At 38.3% G+C, this 22,118-nt stretch overlaps 1 protein-coding gene across 5 annotated transcripts in view; it reads left to right on the plus strand.

Moving 5' to 3' along the window:
- gulp1b (GULP PTB domain containing engulfment adaptor 1b) overlaps positions 1-22,118 on the plus strand; it is a 386,308-nt gene that overhangs the window by 295,645 nt on the left and 68,545 nt on the right. For all 5 annotated transcript variants that reach the window (XM_060827353.1, XM_060827355.1, XM_060827354.1 and 2 more), the window contains 3 exons: positions 5,193-5,291; positions 15,735-15,872; positions 21,110-21,226. In XM_060827353.1, the coding sequence (XP_060683336.1) occupies positions 5,193-5,291; positions 15,735-15,872; positions 21,110-21,226 (354 nt within the window). The remainder of the gene's footprint in view (positions 1-5,192; positions 5,292-15,734; positions 15,873-21,109; positions 21,227-22,118) is intronic.

Below are 22,118 nucleotides of genomic sequence, written 5' to 3' on the forward strand. Positions count from 1 at the left end.
ACCAGCCAACTGTACCTCTGACAGTCTGGAAAGCCAGCAACTAAACAATTTGGCAACTGAGAGAAGCAGTTGATGTGCATCATAAATAGTTGCTAATAGTTTTTATAAAATTTGCATTGAAAATCTGTAAATAGTTTCAAAAGAAGGCAACCTTTCTTTAATTCTCACTTTCTTATTGCTTTTTGATAGTATGTTTTAATGCTGTTTTAACAAAATCACACCATAGTTGGAGCTTTTCCTTTATTATTGCCCTAGATTTAGTTCCATGTTTTCTTTTAGAAGATTTGTACCTCAGGTTGAGGTTCTGGTTGTAGGTTTGCTCGCTGAGCTGGAAGGTTCATTTTTAGACGTTTCATCAACATGCTAGGTAACATCTTCAGTGAGCGTCTGGATGAAGCACTGCTGATGTTTCCTGCTTTCTATTTATATGTTTGGGTTTCTTTGAGTTGGTGATGTTATTTCCTGTAGTGATGCCATTTCTTCTTCTTTTTCCCAGGAGTGGTAAATGGGGTCCAAGTCAATGTGTTTGTTGATATGTCTCGTATTTCACATGTTCATTTGACCAAAAGATTGGTCAGGACCTTTACAGTCTGCTCTTGAAAAATCAGAACAAATAATTAGAAAATAAACTTGGTACGGTTTATCCCTCAATGCTGGCACTAAATTACACAACATTTTACATGAGTGATGCGTAAAATTGAGCTGGGGTTAGGCAGATCTCCTATGCTTGTTATGGATCAGACCAAGTCCCTTCAAAATATATTAAGAAGATAGCCTATGCCCTAACTTTTTATGACTTTAAAAGCAAATGCTTTGCATTGCATTTTGGATGCAATTCAATTGGTTAAACTATCAATCTTGAAGCAAAACGTAATTTATTCATGTACCACAGCTAAAGTGCAATAAACAAAAGAAGAAATTAGAATACCTTAGGTCTGTTGGGAAATTTAACAAAGAGTATATTATTTAACTATTAAATGGTAACTGTTCCAATATACTAACATCCATAAACCCACCCTTGGCAAAGGCAAGTTCAGTACAATATATTGTCTCACATGCAATTCTGGTAACAGGAAGACAACCTCCAGGTTTTAACTTGAATAGAGGGAGGAAAAAGAGTTTCCAAACCCATCTTTGAGATTCCAGCAGCAACAAATTTATTTTAATATTCCCTTAATTGCAACCAAACAGGGGTCAAGATGCTTTGGATCAATGTTGTCCCTAAATTGCATTGCTACATGATGATACAGAAGTTGCTATTGTGGACATGCACAGATTGGCCGTTTAAGTTGCTGTATGAATATGGCCACATGAAAGAAATTAAAAGATCACATTTAAAGCAGCTTTTCTCAGTAAGAAAAGTTGAGGATGCATTGTCTCAGATCCACTAGTCACTGTGCATAAATGATTTCTCCTTCCACATGTCAGGACATTAGTTAATCTGTCTTTGAAGAACCATAAAGAACTAGGCTCCATTACTGTCCTCTCACAGTTAGATCATTCTTTGCAAAGTTCCAAACAAACTACTGGTTACCTGTACTGGTCTCTCTCCCTTCTTGCTCCACCCTCACTCCCTTACCAGTGAAAAAATGGTGGACTATCTGTTGCTGCCTCCTGCAATGGCTGTACTTGTCATGTAGTGTTAGTAGTACCTCAGGTGGAAGACATAGGAATCGGGCAGGTTGGCAAACCATTGATCACTGTCATTATTTACAAATAGGATGCAGTACACAGAGCTATTAAGAAAGCAATTAATGTTTCAGAAGACATAAAGCTTTAGCAGTAGGATATTGAACTTCAAACAATAAAATAAGATAGATTTTGAATTCAGGCTGTATCTAACCATCTTATTTCTGTGGTGAGATTCATTGAGCTCTCAACCACATTGCTTGATCTATTACTTAATTACTGATCCAGTAATCTTGGACTGGAATAATCCAAAAGAATGAAGATGTCCTCCTACTCCAAAAAAGTATTTCCCAACATCATGAAGAATTCAAAACATTGATACAAATAATTTCACTCTGCTTAGAAAGATGAAAGCAATGGTTGATCAGATTGGGTCTATACTCATTGGAGTTTCGAAGAATGAAAGGTGTATTTGTTAGTCTTTATGTTCTTTGATTTTTGTGCAGTAAAATTCAGTTGATCCAAACTGTGAACTTTGTGGTTTCATTGTTTTCCTAAGTACCTGGATTTTTGAAGTTAAAACCAGTCTGTGTTTAAATCTTCAAAGTACATCTGTCTCAGAAGGACTGGCAGTGTTGTGAACTATTTCTGAATCACTCCTAAAGTTTTGGCAGTTCCAGAATATGTTCTGTTCTTCTGTGGAATACTTGTGTCACAGTGAAAGTATTTTTATGTATTTGACTTGGAACATATTTTAACCTCATGTTTTCTTGATACCATCTAAGTTTAAGAATGATATGTGGAGGTAATGAAGATCATTTTCAATTAAGTTTAAGAAAAAGTTAAGAAGGGCTCAGTGACAAGAAACAGGTTGCCAGAATGAGACTGGTGGTATCCTATAAGGATCTCTGTTGGAACCTCCACCAATCACTATTGATTAACTTAGAGGATGGGAAAAAATGTAGACCTCTGAATATGCTAAAAGCAAAAATGGGCAGCATTGCAAGCAGTATAGATGGATGGACTAAATTAGAAAGATTTATTGGTGCTTTAAATGAGTTCACAAAACTAGAAAATGTATCCTCTTGCAGGCAAATATGAAGTCATCCACCTTTTGGATCTAAAGAGGGTAGCAAGGGCTATTTTCTAAACATTTTAGTGAAAAAAGTGGAAACGGTGGAGACCCAAAGAGACCTGGGAATCCAATGCACACATTATTAAAGTGGCATCATCGGACCGAGGAAATGGCTGATGGAACCCCATGTTATACACAGATGACTAGAATGCAAGGGATTACAAGGTATGCTTAAGCTGTTTGAAGAGCTTGTTAGACCAGACCCGTAGTACTATAGGCAGTCTGGGAATTATATCCCAGGTATGATTTATTGATGTTGGAGAGAGTATTTTTGGAAATATGGAGGAGGTACTTCCACAATGGTGGAAAATACCTCGACCTTCTTAAATAAAGTATTGTGATCAATTTGTCATTAGCTGACTTGTCAGCTGATGGGAGCTAGAATTTTTATACCAAAGATTCTATTCTATGGTATTTCTCTTTTAGAATAGAGCAATTTCTTTTCAGAACCAAGTGTGTAGTAGAAGCAGATTTGCAGTAATAACCTATAACTGTGGATCTAGAGGCCAGTTGTTTGTGATACCAAGGGTAAATGGTTATTTTTCCTTGACCTTTCTCTAAGATGATTTGCAATTGCAATGGGGGATGTAGTTCCAGTATTATTTTCCAGTATAAATAATTCACAAATGGCAGCACAGTACACCCTCCACTAGAATGATACTACAGTATTGTTACAACCAGTCTTTGGGCAATGTGGTATGGTTGCAGATAAGATATGCCAAACCATAAAACTCCTGGGTAAGGAGAGGTCAACTGGCTCTACTTAGTAATTCACCCAGCTCTTTAGTCAAGGTAAGTTGACAGGTAATTCCTTCCTTTGTGGATATCTTTCTCCCAAGCTTTACTGTATATAGTCTCAATCCCCATTTTTAAGAAAGAATATACTGGCATTCGAGGCAGTTCAAACAAGATTCAGTAGGCTGATTCCTGAGATGAAAGAGTTGACTTATCAAGAACCGTTAAACAGCTTAGGCATTTCTTCATTCGAATTTTGAAGAATGAGGGGTGATCTGATTGAAACATGCAAACCTTTGAGGGGCTTAGCAGTATGCATATTGAGCAGATGCTATCACTAGTGGAGGAATCTCAAATTTTGGCACATAGTTCCAGAATAGGGAGGCATTCATTTAAAACAGATTTTTGTAAAAATTTCTCCCATAGGGTAGTGGATGTCGAGAATTGTCTACCCTGAGAGTTGTGGAGATTGAATCATTGAAAGCATTTAAAAAGGAGGTAGATAGATTATTGAAATACCAGGGAGCTGAGGACTATAATGAGCTGACACAAAAGAGGACTTGAGGCCCAGGGCAGATCAGCAATGATCTTATTGAATGATGAGACTGACCTGAGGGAATGAATGGCCTACTCCTCCTACTTCTTACCTTCTCTTATTCCTGGGATTTTAGCGTCCTAATGCCAGTGTGTAACTAACACCATATAAATGAATTACAAAGTATCTAAGTCCATGTAAAACATCTGGTCTATTAGATACCTAGAGGAGCAAACTAAAATTGCTTTAGTGTTAATTTTAGGTCGAGTTGCCATGCCATTCCTAACAAATATAAAGCCACTTTGTTTGCCGCCATGGATAGTTTTAGAAGCTGAGAGGGTAGTACATAGAAAACATATAATACTGAAGTAATATCTCCTCTACATATGTTACTTCCAAAGCTAACTGGTAAATACCTTCATGAATAAACGTTGCGCCTTATTAATTTTATTGACAACTCTCAGTAACTGTGATACAGCAACAAAAGGACATGCTACTAATGAGTCAACTTGAGATAGTAATGGTTTACTTTTCTATTTTTTAATTAACGTGTTCAGAGATGTCATTACACATCCCTGGAGCAAGTGGGACTTGAACATGGGCCTCCTGGCCCAGAGGTATGGGCATTATCACTGTACCAGAAGAACCCTTCTGGTAGTGACCATGATATTTTCTAATCAACCCGTTCAGAGATGTTACAACATCCTTCTGGAATAATTGGCACTTGAACCGTTGGTCCAGAGGTAGGCACAACTATGTGCAAGAATCCTCAACATGGGGGTGACCATTAAAACACAGTTAAATAATGATCTGATGGAACGCATAATGAGAAATTGCAGCACCAGGTTTTAAGAAGGCTAAACATGTTGTTTTGTAAAGCCAACAAAATTCCTCATACAGTGAGATGTTCAAAGTCACAGTCGTTAACTGTTTTGGATCCAGTCGAATTTATTAGAAATGCAGCTTCAATGATAATGTAATTTTTCGTAGATTGTCTAAAGTGTTAAACAATCTTAATACAGCACTTGTTTTTCAGGTTATAATTTATGATAAATTTGTTCAGGTTGTTAGAAAGTTTTTCTCAAAATTGTTGTTTTGAGCAAAAAAATACTGGGGTAATAACAGTCACAATTTTGACTTTCCACTTTTTGTTTTCAGTTTGCGAGGCATATCAAGAAGTCTGAGGGTCAGAAGACTCCCAAGGTTGAATTACAAATCTCAATCTATGGTGTTAAAATCTTAGACTCCAAAACAAAAGTAAGTCTTTTGATTCTTTGATTTTTGGGTAACTATTAATGATCGCGTACTTAGACAAATCTGTTTCACAACTTGCAACAAATTTTAATTAAAAGCTGAACAGCTCACTTGTATAAAGTTAAAACTAAAATAAACCCACATTTGTTGTATGTATACAGCAATACAGGGTATAGTTATGTTTGATCCCAAATAAATGAGAAAAATGTAGCAAGCAAACGTTAATTTGATATATGCCGTAAGGAAGGGCTGTTAATGAGACCTGAGGTGATTGAGGTCCTGTTCAGTGGTGCTGGAGGTCAGAGGCCACAACCGGGGGCATGGGGAAGGTTAAAAGCCTGGAGATTATTGGAAGTTGTCAATGTGAAGGAGATAGTATGAGTCCAGATAGGAGGGTGAAAGGAATCAGGATTCAGTTGGAATTCTGACATTTAAGGCTTTAAGTCCCTTCTTCTTCATCACCACTTGACCCAAATTCATCTACTTTCTGATCTGCTTCTGTTTCCATAGAACCTATATGACTAGTCCCCATTCAATGTCTGTTCATTAGTACCTCCTTGGATGTTGATCTGGGGGATTCAGTGATGGTAATGCCATTGGATGTCAAGGAGCTACTGTTAAGTTCTGCTTTGTTGACGATGGCTATCACCTCACACTTGTGAAACAGGAATGTTCTTTGTCACTTGTCTACCCAAACCTGGATAACTTCTGCATTTGGACATGGTCTGCTTCAGGACCTGAGGTAGTATCTGAATGATGCTAAACATTGTGAAGATCCCCAATTCAAAGCTTAAGATGGATTGAAGGTCATGGATGAAGCAGCTGAAGATGGTTGAGCCAGAAGATATCCTACAGAGACATCCAGGACCAGAGTTGAATAACCTCCAATAACAACAGCCATCTTCCTTCGTGCCAATTCTGACTCCAACCAAAGGCAATTTATCCCCCGATTCCCATTGACTGCAGTTTTGTTAGAGTTCTTTGACGCATCACTTCATCAAATGTGATGTTGATGTTAAGGGCAGCAACTCTCACCTCACCTCTGGATTTCAGCTCTTTAATCCATGTTTGAACCAAGGCTGTAATGAAGTCAGGAGCTGCTTGGCCCTAGAGGAACCTAAACTGGGCATCACTGAGCAGGTACTGCTTGATAGCTCTGTTGATGACACTTTCCATCACTTTACTGATGACTGAGAATAAACTGATGGGGTGGTAATTCCAGAGCTCTGCACCTTTTTACCATTTAAATAATACATTTAGATAATTCATTTTAATTCTTCCTGCCAAAATGGGCAATCTTACATTCCCCCATATTGTACTTCCTTCCCAGATCTTTGACTCATTTTCTATATCCCTTTGTAGTCTCTTTGCATCCTCTTCACAACATAGTTACTTATTAACAAATTTATCAACCAGACCTTCAGTCATATCATTGAAGTCATTCATATAAATTGTTAAAAGTTTAGGCTCCAACACTGATCAGTATGGCACTCCAGTCATTAGATTTTGCCAAGTAGAAAGTGACCCATTTTTGCCTGTTCCCTGTTTCCTGTCAGCCAGCTGTTGTTCTATACATTTCAACATGTTAACCCCTATACCATGAGCTTTTATTTTCTCCAATAACCTTTGATGTAGCACCTTATCAAATGCCATCTGGAACTCTAAGTGCAGTACATCCACTCATTCCCCTTTTTACATACTATGTGTTACTTCTTCAAATAATTACAACAACGTGGTTAACATGATTCCCTTTCACAAAATCACATTGATTTTAGTATGACTTTAGATTGAAAGCTACTGTTGGAGTTCTCCCTCTATCATTTCTGCCCCTGTCATTTTTCATCTGAAGTAAAGTTTGAAACACTGTTGAAATCTCCACCTTTCATCTTGCTTAGTGCATGACAGGATTGATAATCTATCCACATTGTCTTGGAGACTCAAAGCATGAAAGATTAATCCCTTGAGCATTGCTATGAGCAGCCCAGGAGACAATAGGGATCACACGTCACACCTGGTACATGCACCAAGCAGATAGAGTTGGCTCCTATGAGTCTGCCCCTCTCTTGCTCTCCCAGTTTAATGGATGAGCACTTCTCAGCTCCCATCCCCCATGCTGCCTCAACATTGTCGATGCCAATTACAGCAGCTTAAATTCCTCAAGAAACTGAACAACACATAAAACACACAATCATGCCATTTGAGCATGACAAATTTCCCGCACATTAACAACACTTTGCTGAAAACAACTATTCCTAACAATCAATTATACAATCCCAATTTAACTCCCTCAGTGAAGTTGAGGATAGCTTCTACTTTCTGTGAAGCACAATGATTGGATTCTACTCATTGCTTGTTCTACTCAGCTGTTGCATGTAGGAACATGGTGTGTAATAATCAAGTCATGTTGAAATCAAAAATATAATTTTCCTGAAAAACTGTAATAATTTTTCTACACAAATCCTTTTTAGTCTCCAGGTAATAAGTACCCTTCAATCTCTCTATTGAGCAATAGGTGCATAACAGCATTGAATCAAATGTGTTTTTTTCAAATTTAAACAATTTATTGTAATCTTGAGTTACAAATGATGAACACTGTTAAAAGACTCACTGCTGTTTTTTTTATGTTTGATGCATTTTCAATGTGTTTAGCATTAATAAGAAGTTATATTCAAAAGTGTCAAAGAATATAGTTTGATTAAATCCGAATGTTTGTGTTAAATATGCTTGGGCTTTATCCCAGATTTCCTTTGGCGATTTAAAACTATCAAGAAAAGTATTGCAATTACTGTAAGCCTCAAACATAAACAGAAAATGTGAGAAACACTCACTTCAGCGGTACCTCATGAGGCATAAAAATGGAATGATAGAGCATAGAAGGAACCCATTAAACTTATGATGCTAGTGGTAGCTCTCTAGCCAAGCAGTCTAATTATTCCCACTGCTCTTGCCACATATTGCAACCAATTTTCCCTCACAAATTTATGACAGACTTTATTGTTCCAATATTATCATTGAATTTGCTTCTACCATTTGTTTTAAAGCAGTGCATTTTAGATCACAACAATTACCTGTTTTAAAAAAAAGTCCGCAAGTCACCTCTGGTTCTTATACTTGTAAGCATAAATCTGTATCCATTTGTTACTGCCTCTCCTGTTTGTGCTGGCTCTGTAGCAAAGCTATTCAGTTATTTCCAGCAATTCTCACAATATGTCATGAATAACCTTTAGGTGTTTCCTTTTCTTTGCATTGTGTTCACTGTGTTTGTATTCAGATTTCTATGTTTAGTGTGACTTGTAATCCCAGGAATACAAGGCATATTATCACTTAGCTTTCATGCTGTCAGTAGTGTCATACAGGGGCAATAATAGCCTCCAAAAGAGGTTGATGGTTCCATAATCTCATTAACATCAGTCATGCAGCTGGATAAGTTTTGAAAATGTACGATGCAAAATCTTCACTTGTTTCACATAATAGGTCCCTTTTAATGTGAAATTTGTGGCCCGATAAAGCAAATGCATCTTCAGTTGCCACTTTAGGTTAGAATCTGCATGGGTGCATTTTGATCAGTTCCATGGTGGACCTAAATAAGCCTGCCAAAGGGAAATAGCAAGCTTTTCTTTAATTTGCTCATGGAATATGAGCATTGCTAACTACACAATCATTTATTGAATATCCTTAATTGCTCTGGAGAAAATGATGGTGAACTGATGCAGTCCTTGGGGTGCATGGGCACCAGCCCAATGCTGTTTAAGTAGGGAGTTTCTGGATTTTGACCCTGTGAGAGTGAAGGAATGGTGTTATAGTTCCAAGTCAAGATTGTGTCTGACATGAAGGGGAATTTGCAGTTGATGATGTTCCCATACATCTGCTGTCCTTTTTCTTCCAGTTGTCAGATGTCATAGTTTGGAAGGTGCTTTCAGACTAGCTTTGAATTTTACTGAAGTGCATCTTGGAGCTGGTACTCACTGCTACCACTGTATGTCGTTGTTGCAGATGATAATTGAAGTACCAATCAAGTGGAATTCAGTGATGGTAACACCATTGAATATGAAGGGATGATGACTGATTTCTCTCTTGGAGAATGTCATTGCCTAGTACATTAGCCCTCGATGTATTGCCAATCTTTTATCCTATTCTAAGATCAGACTAACCTATGTACCTTTCATTTTCCTATCCTCCATGTGCTTAACCAAGAGTCACTTAAATGTCCCTAATGTACCTGACTCCACTGCCACCACTGACAGTGCATTCCATGCACCCATCACTCTCTGTGTAAAGAACAGACCTCTGACATCTCCCCTAAACCTTTCTCCAATCTAAACCTTAAAATGATGCCCCCTTATGATGGCCATTTCCACTCTGGGAAAAAAGTCTCTGGCTATCCACTCTTTCTGTGCCTATCATCATCTTGTACACCTTTATCAAGTCACCTTTTATCCTCCTTCACTCCAACAAGAAATGCCATAGCTCCCTCAACCTTACTTCCTTAGACATGCCCTCCAGTCCAGGCACCATCTTGATAAGCCTTCTCTGCACTCTCTCTAAAGCTCCCACATCCTTCCTGTAATGAGGTGACCAGAACTGAACACAAGATTCCAAATGTGGTCTAACCAAAGCTCTATAGAGCTGCAGCATGACTTTTAGATTCCCTACAGTGTGGAAACAAGCCCTTTGGCCCAACCAGTCCACACCGACCCTCCAAAGAGTAACCCACCCTTTGCTCAATCCCACTGCTAATGAAAGCCCACACACCATACACCTTCTTAAGAACTCTATCAATTTGGGTGGCAACTTTGAAGGATCTATAGACATGGACCCCAAGATCCCTATGATGTTCTACATTGCCAAGAATCCTGCCTTTAACCCTGTATTCTGCATTCAAATTTGACCTTCCAAAGTGAATGACTTCACACCTTTCCAGGTTGAATTCCATCTGCTTCTTATTGGCCCAGTTCTGCATTCTGTAATGTCCTGTTACAACCTACAACAGCCCTCCACTCTATCCACCATGCCGCTAACCATCGTGTCATTGGCAAACTTACTAACCAACCCTCCACTTCCTCATCTAAATAATTTATAAAAATCACAACGGGGTGTAGGTTTGCTCGCTGAACTGTAGGTTTGATATCCAGATGTTTCATTACCTGGCTAAGTAACATCATCAGTGGTGACCTCCAAGTGAAGTGAAGCTGTTGTCTCCTGCTTTCTATTTATATCTTTCTCCTGGATGGGGTTCCTGGGGTTTGTGGTGATGTCATCAACATCATCATCATCAACATCACCACAAACCCCAGGAACCCCATCCAGGAGAAAGATATAAATAGAAAGCAGGTGACAACAGCTTCACTTCACTTGGAGGTCACCACTGATGATGTTACCTAGCCAGGTATTGAAATGTCTGGATATCAAACCTACAACTCAGCAAGCAAACCTACGCCCTAAACCTCAACCTGAGCTACAAACCTTCACAAACCTTGCAAAAATCACAAAGAGTAGAGGTCCCAGAACTGATCCCTGCAGAACTGAGTGCCAGGCAAAGTACTTTTCATCTACTACCACCCTCTGTCTTCTGTGCGCCAGCCAATTCTGTATCCAGATAGGCAGATTTCCCTGTATCCCATGCCTCCTTATTTTCTGAATGAGCCTACCTTGGGGAACCTTATCAAACACCTTGCTAAAATACATGTACACCGAGCCAGTGCTCTACCTTCATCAATGTGTTTTGTCACATCCTCAAATAATTCAATAAGGTTTGTGAGGCATGACTTGCCCCTCATAAAGCTATGCTGACTATTTCTAATCAAACTGCAGTTTTCCAAATAATCATGAATCGTGTCTCTCAAAATCCTCTCCAATAATTCATCCACCACGGACGTAAGACTGACTGGCCTGTAGTTCCCAGCATTATCCCTATTCTCTTTCTTGAACAAGGAATAACATTTGACACCCTCCAATCATCAGGTACTACTCCAGTGGACAGGTAAGAATGCAAAGATCATCGCCAAAGGCACAGAAATCTCTTCCCTCACTTCCTGTAGTAACCTTGGGTATATCCCATCTGGCCTAGGGGACTTGCCTATCCTTATGTTCTTCAAACTTTCCAGCACATCCTCCTTTTTTACAGCATATCAACCTGTTTCAAGCTGGCCTCACAAAGGTCAAGGTCCCTCTCAATCGTGAATACTGAAGCAAAATATTCATTAAGGACCTCCCCTACAACCTCCAACTCCAGGCGCAAGTTTCCTGATCAGCCCTACCTTCACTCTGGCCATCCTCTTGTTCCTCACATAAGTGTAGAATGCCTTAGGGTTTTCCTTAATCCTACTTGCTAAAGCTTTTTTATGCTCTTCTAAGTCCATTCTTCAGTTCCTTCCTGGTTACCTTGTGACTCTCTAGAGCCCTGTCTAATCCTTGCCTCCTCAACCTTATTAAGCTTCCTTCTTCCTCTTGACTAGATGTTCCACATCCCTTGCCACCCAAGGTTCTTTCATCTTACCATCCCTTCCTTGCCTCAATGGGACAAACCAGTCCAGCCCTCACAGAAAGTGAGATTTGCGACACAAATGTTACTTGTCAGCCCAAGCGTGGAGGTTGGCCAGATCTTGATACATATGGACACATATTATTTCAGGGCCTGAAGAGTCAAGAGAGGTGCAGAGCTTTGTGCAATCATTGGTGAACATCCCCACTTCTGACGGAAGGAAGGTCATTGATGAAGCAGCTCAAGGTTGTTGTGCCTGAGACACTATCCTGGAGAACTTGTGCAGAGATAACCAGGGACAGAGTTGTTTGGGATACCAGATACTCTGCCACATAAGTATCTGGGGCTGATAACCCAGAAACCCCACCTTCTGCAATAGACAACATTTCCCCATGCCCTGCATTTTCACATTGCAATCCTGCAATGCTAATGCTCTCAAACATATTGCTGGACACCATGCGATCACTCTGCATCTTGGGCCACTTGGGAGTTGCACAAGTCACAGCAGAAACGCTTTATGTTCTCATGAATGGCAGTTTTGACACTGAGAAGAGGGACCAAGGGGAACTCCTGATCTTTCAGACCAAGTGAGTTATAGCCTGGAATATGTGGCTACATAAGGTGTAGCATAGGGGGGAACAAGCAATTTAAATAATACAAAGGGCCTGTAACCTCTATCACTTAAAGTAAATATAGTTAACATTTCCCTCCATGTAGCAGAATGGAAACTTTGCTTGGGTTTCTGCAGAGTAACTATTGAATAAAACACTATTACCCTCATACTCCCAATGGTCCAGGGGAAATCTCCAAATTAATGGATTTCTGTATCGGAATGGTCACCCCAGTAGGCAAGGAAGTGAGGAATAAACAGCAATAACCATAGGAACTCCTTGCTGCACATTGGAAATACACAGTTTAAATTTCTAGGAGGATGGTCATGTATGAGGAGACAGTACCACAGGTATATTTTGCAGCCTCAGGTTGATGAACACTAAATGGGGGATGAAGTTAAGTCAAAATATGGTGAATTATAAATGGCGCAACCTTATTGAATTAAGGAGAGAGATATTAACCCAGCAACCAAACTACAATCAGCCTAACATCAATAGTGCTAATACTTTTGGACTATATTCATCTGGGAAAATATTAATTGACACTTGGAACAATATGGAAAGCCAACAGGAATATTTTTTAAAAGAGCATCAAAGTTCATTTGATCAAATCGTGGATATAGTTGATGAGAATTTTATGGAGGTATGGACTTTGAAAAAGGAATTTGCCAAACTATCTAGTGGACTTCAAAGCCAAGTTGAAACCCATGAGTTTAAAGAGGCGCTACCTGCAAGCATTCAAAATTGATTAATTGATAGAAAGCAGAGAATACTGGTGAATAGTTTAAGTTTGTGGATAACACAGAATGGGAAATGCTATTAGTACTGAAGATGATGGTAACTGATTTCCAGAGGACCTAATCTGGTGGAAAGGGCAGATGCATAACACAAAAAAAATGTAGTAAATTGTGAATTAATTAGTTTTGTTAAGAAGAGAGGGAATGGATAATATAAACAATGAGTACAGTCAATCTTTTTTTATACACCTCAGATGTTTTTGATTTACCTCCTCATAACCAAGATGCACACAAAACTGGAGGAAAACGTGGGACTCTTGACATAACCCTGTTAAATTAGTGTCAGCTGGAATACAAAGGACAGAAAAAAACACTGAAAATGCTATTCAGATGAATTAGACATTTATCTCTATGTATAATCCTGAATGTGATCTAGACACTGCACTTGACATGATTAGTCAATCCTGAAATGGATTGCTCTTAGCTTGCAGAAGAGTTTCTACCGTTTTACACTAAATGCATTCAAAGTCAGACAGAACAGTACAAAAGATTGAGGAATTTTAAGCACAAGTTACATCCTGCATAAATTAAGAATCTGTGATTTTGTTTTCCCCAATGCTGATGTTAAAAATGCCTTGCATTGGAAACCAGCATTATCCACAAAACTGGCCTGATTTATTGTTTTTTGAAAGGTTGCCCATTTTGCAGGTGCTCATGATAACTCACGAGGTGAGTCTGCAAATTTGCTTACTGACAAAAATTAATCTGCAATTACTTTTGCATGGACTGACTGAGTCCATTTTCTTTTAATATTGTGACACTATAAAGGTAATAATGTGGGCAAATATAAAGAGGGGAACATTTTAAAGGAGCTGGGAAGGGAATAATCTTCTCATTTCATCCTCTTTTGACAAGTTCAGTCACCAGCCTATGTTTCTGATCCCCTACCCCAGCTGCTCAAAAAAAATTGTTACATTTATGGTAATTGTGAATTAAGTAGCTGTTGGCAATCATTTTTTTCATGTTTCTGTGTGTAATTCTATGTTTTTATTTATTTTTCTTTTACCATCTTTGCTGTTGATTGCCTTTAAATGGAGTAAAGGCTTTGGACTAACTCGTTATAGCATCAATTGATTGGAAGAAATGATAGTTTAGCGTGTAATTGCGAGAAGTTTAAATAAGTGATACATGAAGGAAAATGCCCTCTCTTCTATTTCTTAATCTGATGTGTTTAATTATTATTTAGGGTTGCCTTAAGTCTCGGGTGAATTTGGAGAGGCAGTGGTACAGTTGTAATGTCACCACACTATTAATCCCTAGACTCAGGCTCTTGATTTGGGGGACAGGGATTCAAATTCCTCCATGGCAGGTGGTGAAATTGGAATTCGATAAAAATCTGGAATAAAAGATAGTCGAATGGTAGTCTTGTAACCACTGTCGTAAAAACCCTTCTGGTTCACTATATAGCTTTCATATGACTCCAGACCTCAGCAATGTGGTTGACTCTTAACTGCCCTCAGAATAATTCGGGATTAGCAACAAATGCTGACCTAGCCAACAATGCCCATATTGCATGTATGTATAAAAAGAATAGACACATGTTAAAACTGTGTGATGTAAAAGAGTAATACTTACAGTTGTTAAATTATCTTTTGGTCCACTGAAAGATTGTTGACATAGATATGCTATTACAACTCCCATTGATTTTAAAAAAAGAAATTTAGAATTACCTCTGTGTTTCACTGTGCGTAACAGTAAAATACACTTGACTTCTTTTGAGGCTGTCATCACCACCTAAGTTACTGGTGACACATGCAAACTAAGTGAGCCTCCCTTCTGTAACTCATTGTCATCTTTACTGGTACTACCTATTGATATCCACTAACTTGCGTTTGGAAATGGGCTGTTTACCATCGTACCCGATGTTTACAGTTCTGGGGAGCTTATGGTAATAAACAGGCAAGGCATCTTAAGATTTTACGAAAATCAACTCACCTGGATAAAGAACTTTGGTGGACAGAGGCAGAATGAAGGGAGGTTATTCTTCCAGTTGAACGGAAGAGTAATCTCAGAAAAGGAGACCGGGCTTTCTTCAAGAAGATCAAAGGAAAGTAAGAAGTTATTGCAGGCACATAAGGAAGAAAATTACCCAAAATTGTTTGCAGATTCCAGATCATGCTCAAAATTGCACAGTGTCTTTGAAGCCAAGTTGGTTGTTTGCAGTTTCAAAAATTTCATTGTTACAGGAAGATTGATGTGCAACAACAAACATATTTTGCTCATTAGTATTGTTATAGGTTTCCCATGTTACAATTCCTGCTTTCTGTAATTGCGAATAGGAGAATCTGTTTGACAGAGATAGTTGGAGAGTAATGGAGCAAGATGATACATTCTGGGTTGATTAGGTTTCACGCAGGTCAAAATAGGGTATGGTAATTAGAGGCAACTAGGCATGTTAATTTAAACAAATGAGACTGGTCTTAAAAGATTCCCCCTTGGATTTCTTAAGGAGCAGTCAGTTCATAAATACTAATCTGAATTCATCTTTTGGTACTTGACTTATTTTCCATTATGTATAATGCCACAATAAAGGAAACAACATTTGTTTGCATTGCAGGAAATGCTGCATAATTGCCAATTACACCGAATATCTTTTTGTGCTGATGACAAAACTGACAAGAAGATATTTACTTTTATTTGCAAGGATGCTGAATCGAATAAGCACATGTGTTATGTGTTCGATAGTGAAAAGTGTGTAAGTATAAAACACAACGAACTGTTACATTAATGGCTAGACTGTTTAGAAAGTTCCTACAGTAGAATGTGTGCAATATAATTTATAAGTGTGATCGATCAAGTGTAATGGTTAATTTGAATAAGTTTGTATATTTTTGCAAAATGTATGGGTAAATCCAACATCATGCAGATTCTAAATAGGCATCTAAATGTGGCTTGCTGGATTCAGGTTTTAGTTGCAGCCACTTGCCTGCATTGACTTCAGGAATATGAAAAATAATGGGACTGTTGAGACTGCCAACTGCAGAAGCAGAAAGAAAAAACATGGCAGACCCATGGAGCTTCAATGAAGTCAGCAAGGATACATGACTCAAGAGGGCCCTTTAGCCTCCAACGTTTCAAAAATAAAACATTTGACATCAGCATCAATGAGAAAAACGAAGTGTGGCACTTGTCAATGACACCTGTTTACAGCAAGACTTTAATTCAACACCAGAGCACACAGTCCGGCCTATGACGAGTGAAGTCATGGTGGCACTAAACTTTAGTAATACAGCTTGCAGATGTCTTTTTGCAAGGAAGTGACAATGGTTAACTTTCACATGCAGGTTTTTGTTCAGGAGGAGAAAATGTTTGGATTTTCCCAAGTATAATGTGTAATGAATTGACTGCATAAGCATTGTATTATATTTTTCTCCTTCAAATGCTGGATGTGTTTTCTGTTGGGAAGAAGTATGATTCCCTGAATGTTTGAACAGAAACATTTGAATGTCATTTGGCAGAGGTATTACTTCTTTTTACTGCAACTCCCATTGAAACTCTTAATTTGTTATAACTGGATTAGTCTCCAAGAGGGACGGTGTTTACATTGGACGATAATAATTTGAGCAAGTTATTCTAATCAGCCATTAGTTCTGTGAACTTGTTTTAAACCTAATGTGTAAAAAATGATTTTTAAAAAGTTTTGAATCGTTGGATGTAGTTTACTGCTTGTTCACTCCAGAGAATTGACTGGCAAGCATCTAATGAGGTTGGTGGTTGGGGAGCTGACCACTTTCCTGCTTTTATCAGAATTTAATCTTTGATGAGAAGGCTTGTGGAGAGTCTGGATGTACTATTGCCAATTGAAAACCTTTGGGGGCAATTAAAGCTCACTTAAGGTCCTCATGCTGCCACCTCTGGTAATCATCCAGCAGTGGGTAGGGTACCAACTTGCATGGGCCCCAAACAGCAAGCAAGTTAGGAGTCATCTACACTTAAAGTTTCCTGACCAAGTGAGTGGTAATGGAAAAGGGTGAGTTGTGGAGATCCATCCCCTGCCCTTCCTACAAAAAGCCTTATGCCCCACCCCTCCCACTGGCTCTCATCTGTGCCTAGGGCAGACAACTATTCTGGATCTCAAGTGGCTGTGATACTTGCTACAGCCACTGCCTCCCAGTGGCACTGCTGAACATTGAAGAGTGCCAGCCTATAATTGCTCAGCAGGTCTTGGTGAGCAGGTCTCCAGGCTCCTTAATGCTGGGATAGGCTGGCCATCTCATAGCTAAGTGTCTCACTGGCACTTAATTTAACAGGCCTTGACAAAAATAAAAGTGACATGATGCTTTGCGATCACCTCCATTAAACTAAATATCAGTCTCTGTTTCAGGCTTTAAATTGTTTGGTTATCTAAAATTGCTGGAAAAGTTCAATGACAAATAGTAAATATTTTATAATATTTTACCCAATGGATAAATCAACATAACAATCTAATGGCTGGATAAATAGCTTTGAAATTGAGGTGTTGTTATATGCAAAGATAGCCAGAAAGGAGACTGTGTTTAATTTCCTGAGATAGCTTACATGTCTTGCAGTATTATTGACCCCTAAAGATGGTGGTTGCAAATAACCAAAGGATAACGCTTACAATTACTCTCAGTAGTAGGTTAAAGTCCTATTGTTGGAGCCCCTACACACATTCAAAAATGATTTCACTTGGGCCAGGCTGAAAACATTGAGAATGAGCATTGCAGTAGTGTTAATTTGTTTAGCATTCCATAAAACACTCCTCATGTAAAGGGGCCCAAGGTAATAATTTTTCAATACTTGAAGCATCAGAAAGAACAAACAAGTGTGGAGTTAGGCTATGTCTTGTTTAAAATTGTAAGCAAACATGGAATTGGTGGGACAAGCAATTCCATTGCAACTGATAGTTGGTGACAAAAAATTGCAACTTCTAAGTGTGACCCATGAGACTAACGCCAAGTTCACTGTGACCCAAGTTGGCTTCAGTGATTATACCACAAATTAAATATGTTGGGACATGCTGTCAAAGTACAACAATATTCCAAATGCTGCACAGAGATAGTAAAGACATTAGAAAGAAATAAAAACATATGAACTTGAAACCAAAAAAAAAAGAAATATTGCCTAATAAATAAATGGCAGAATGGTTAAACTAACAAGCTCAAATCCTGGTGTTGGGAATGGGGGAAAATATTCCAGAATGATCTTCAATTAGACACATATGGTCAACATCACCTGTAGACCAATAGGAGATTGAAAAGAAGATTATACTGAGAGCACTCTCCCTTCCCCACATAGGAATTAAAACCTATTAAGTAGGATGAGTGAATTCAAAAAGTATTTCCTTCTGACTAAAACCAGATGGAAGGTTACATTTTATGCATTTTTATTGTTTTGTGGGTTTGGGCAATTTATAACATTTCTAAAATAATACCAAAAATAAATTCTTAAATTTCATTTGGAGGAACAAAAATCAAGTTTCTAAGTGACTTTTAAAAGAAGTCATAAAACTCGATCAAGTTATAGCTGGAATGGGACAAGGTTTGTTTTCATAAAAAATCTTAATTATGTTATTGCAAATATGCATTTGCTTAATTTGACCACTTTTGATATTTCCTTCAGGTTTATAGGGCGTATTACAATGATATTTGACTGCAACTCAAAATGTGTTAGGTTAAGATATTACCTTGCTTCCTTGCTGGTATTTTGCATAAACACCATTCACAAAAACAATAAAGACACAACAGCTCTATTATTCACCTGCAAGCAATAGAGATAGATTAGATTTCTTATAGCATAGGAACAGGCCCTTTGGCCCAACAAGTCCTCACCAACCCTCCGAAGAGTAACTCACCCAGACCCATTTTCCTCTGACTAATGCACTTTGGGCAACTTAGCATGGCCAATTCACCTGACCTGCACACCTTTGGACTGTGAGAGGAAACCAGAGCACCCAATGGAAACCTGCGCAGACACTGGGAATGTGTAAAATCCACACACTCACCCACCCGAGGCTGAAATTGAATCTGGGTCCCGGGCACTGTGCGGCAGTAGTGCTAACCACTGAGCCACTGTGCCGCCCCATAGCATGAAGGTGTCATAATTGTGTGCATTTGTATGGTCCAATCAAATCCATGTGGACATTTTCAGAACCAATATAATTGTGATTTTAAATTATTAACATAAATAAATAACTAAAGTAATGGTGGTTCTTAGTGGATGGTTCTTCAACCTAAAAATAGGTTGAAAGCACCTAGTACCTGAGAGGGAGCAAACCAGCTGGAAATTGGTCTGTTCAGTATAAAACTGGATGAATCAACACCCTACTGCCAGTGCCAATGTCATATTTCTCATTTGCTATGTATGTCTTTGTATATGTTACTTGTTATGACAGAGGTGAAAATGGACTATCAATATTCAGCTTGCACAACATGACTAGAATACTAGAAACTTTCATGGAGTAAAAATAGTTTTACTGACCAGACATTGCTGCTGTGGTCACCTGACAATCCAAGACAAGGCACATGTAATATGTGAAGCCCTCTGTATCAGAATTATCATTTTAATCAAGAGGCACTGGAACTCAGTGAAGCATCAAGAAATTCTCTTCTTGTTTTACTCTCCTATATATGGCAATTGAGAGTTGAAAGATTCCCTACGATCATCCAGCTTGAAATGAAACAATGACAGAGATACCAGAATCCGTAGAATGGTATATCAACAGCCTTTGAGAAAAAAAGAGAGTAAAAGCAAGAACTGATAACAGCAAGGATTTTGAAAACTCGTCTGTCCCTCCTGCTCTCTTTGGAAAGGTCAGAAACTAGCTAACAAAAAATCAACTTGAAACAACTACATCCATTCACTGAGAACTCCAGAATATCTGGAGCTTCAGCAGTATGGAAGAAATAAGGCAGCAGCACCACAGTTGGACTTTGGTCTTTTCAATCTCTCAACCCAAAGGACTCTTATGATCTGTAACTTTACCTACTTTTATAACCCCTGTATGTACTCGGCATCCTTCTGCATGGTCCCTTTACTTTAAAATTTTATTACCTGTGTTTGTATGTATGTTTTAGATGTGTTCTCTTATGTTTTTCAATTTTAACCAGCAATAAAACTCCACTCCCTTTCACTCAAGAAAATCTTGGAATTCTCTCTTGTTTATTTTTGGTTAATAATGTTTAATTGGAGTGTGATATCTACATGCTAGAGAAAAGATAAAATAGAAATATTTGTTGTGAGCAATAAGAGGGAATTAAAAAGAGGGAAGCTGACCACCTCTGCTTCCCTGGTTGTTAGCACACTGTTTCATCTGACAAACCCATTTGCTGTAGGTATTTGTGTGAGTGTTACAAGGTAACTAGGTGCATTTTAGGGCCCAGTTGACATGTGTCTGCTATTTCACTTCTGTCAAAAAAGCAAAATAAGAGAGATTTGATAGAATGACCCATTATGCAAAAAAATGTTTAATTGGCACACAACCTGTGAGCAGTACTAGCTGGGGAGGGCGGAGAAATGCAAAAAATGTTAAAAACAATATTTGATTACAGATATAATCAGAAAACAAAGGGTTGCCTTAAAACAAAAACAGATACTTTTAGCCAAATATTGAGTTACAGTCCCGTTTTATTCCCAATTATGTGGGTTTAGGAAATATGACAAAAATGTTACTTGCTTTTGTACAAGTTCAATTTCTGAGGTTTCAGGCTCTGATATATACTCAATGCACATTAATACATGATTCTTTAAATCAAGTAAAATATTTATTCACTTGTAAAACTTCCAATTACGATAAATATGCCTGTTCAGCAAATTTGCCTAAAACAACTAATATTAATAGCATTTATATAACAGTGCTCACAGTCTAATAATTTCACAGCCAAAGATATAGTTTTGAACTGATATTGATGTAGCAATATCAATATCAAAATTTCAAACATCAGTTGAGATTTTTTTAAAAATCTGTTTCAGGCTGAAGAAATAACATTAACTATTGGCCAAGCTTTTGACTTAGCCTACAAGAAGTTTCTGGAAACGGGAGGAAAGGATGTTGAAACAAGAAAACAGATTGCAAGTTTACAGAAACGAGTGAGTTTTAAATAGTTAAGCTATGGAATGTAAATGCATTGAAAAAAATCACATTAAATTGATAAATGTAGAACATGGTAAACTACAAATTTCTTCCAATACTTCTCAAAGCTTTTAGATCTATTTGTTTATCAAATTACTATGAAATTACAATGTTTATGGCTACATACATGAGGAATATTGTGGGGCTATCTATGTCAACTTTGTACACTAACAAAGATCAATTATATGAAAAACTGCATTGGATGAGAAATTTATTGCTTCATTTGGCACTAGTGCTTCACACTGTGTCCCCTGTGGGTGCCAGAGCCCAGAAACATTGTGTAATCCTGACATCTCACAGCTCAGACAGCTGGTATAATGCCAGGTTCCAGAATTGGCCAATATAGGTCAACAGTCCAGAACTAAAACAAAAACAGTAGAGAAGTGTTGCAAGCTGTGTTCTGCTTTAGTCAAAGCTCCAGATGCATGGTCAAGAACACATTATGGAAAATGCATGGATATTTCTTCTTTTTTGTGTGTTTTGATATGGTTATCACGAGAGTGTTTCTGTCAACTCACAGGGTGGCAAAGATGCACTATCACAGGATTGGAGGCAGGTTTATTTGGAAGTACTAGCTTTCAGAGCGCTGCTCTTCCACCAGGTAGCTGTGGAGCAGGAATAAAAGACACAGAATTTATAACAAAAGATTACAGTGTCTTGCAACTGAAACGATATATTGAACAAACCTAGATTGCTGTTAAGCCTTTCATCTTTTAGAATGGGTTGCAGGTTTCAGTTAATTAATATGTCATAGGGTACAATGCTCAACTCATCGATCGCTGGTACCAATGTGCCACAGCGAGAAACTGTAATGACCTCCTCAGGAGACAGACACAGGACACAACAGAT

The sequence above is a fragment of the Hemiscyllium ocellatum genome, chromosome 7 (genome assembly GCF_020745735.1).
Source record: "Hemiscyllium ocellatum isolate sHemOce1 chromosome 7, sHemOce1.pat.X.cur, whole genome shotgun sequence".
NCBI lineage: Eukaryota > Metazoa > Chordata > Chondrichthyes > Orectolobiformes > Hemiscylliidae > Hemiscyllium > Hemiscyllium ocellatum.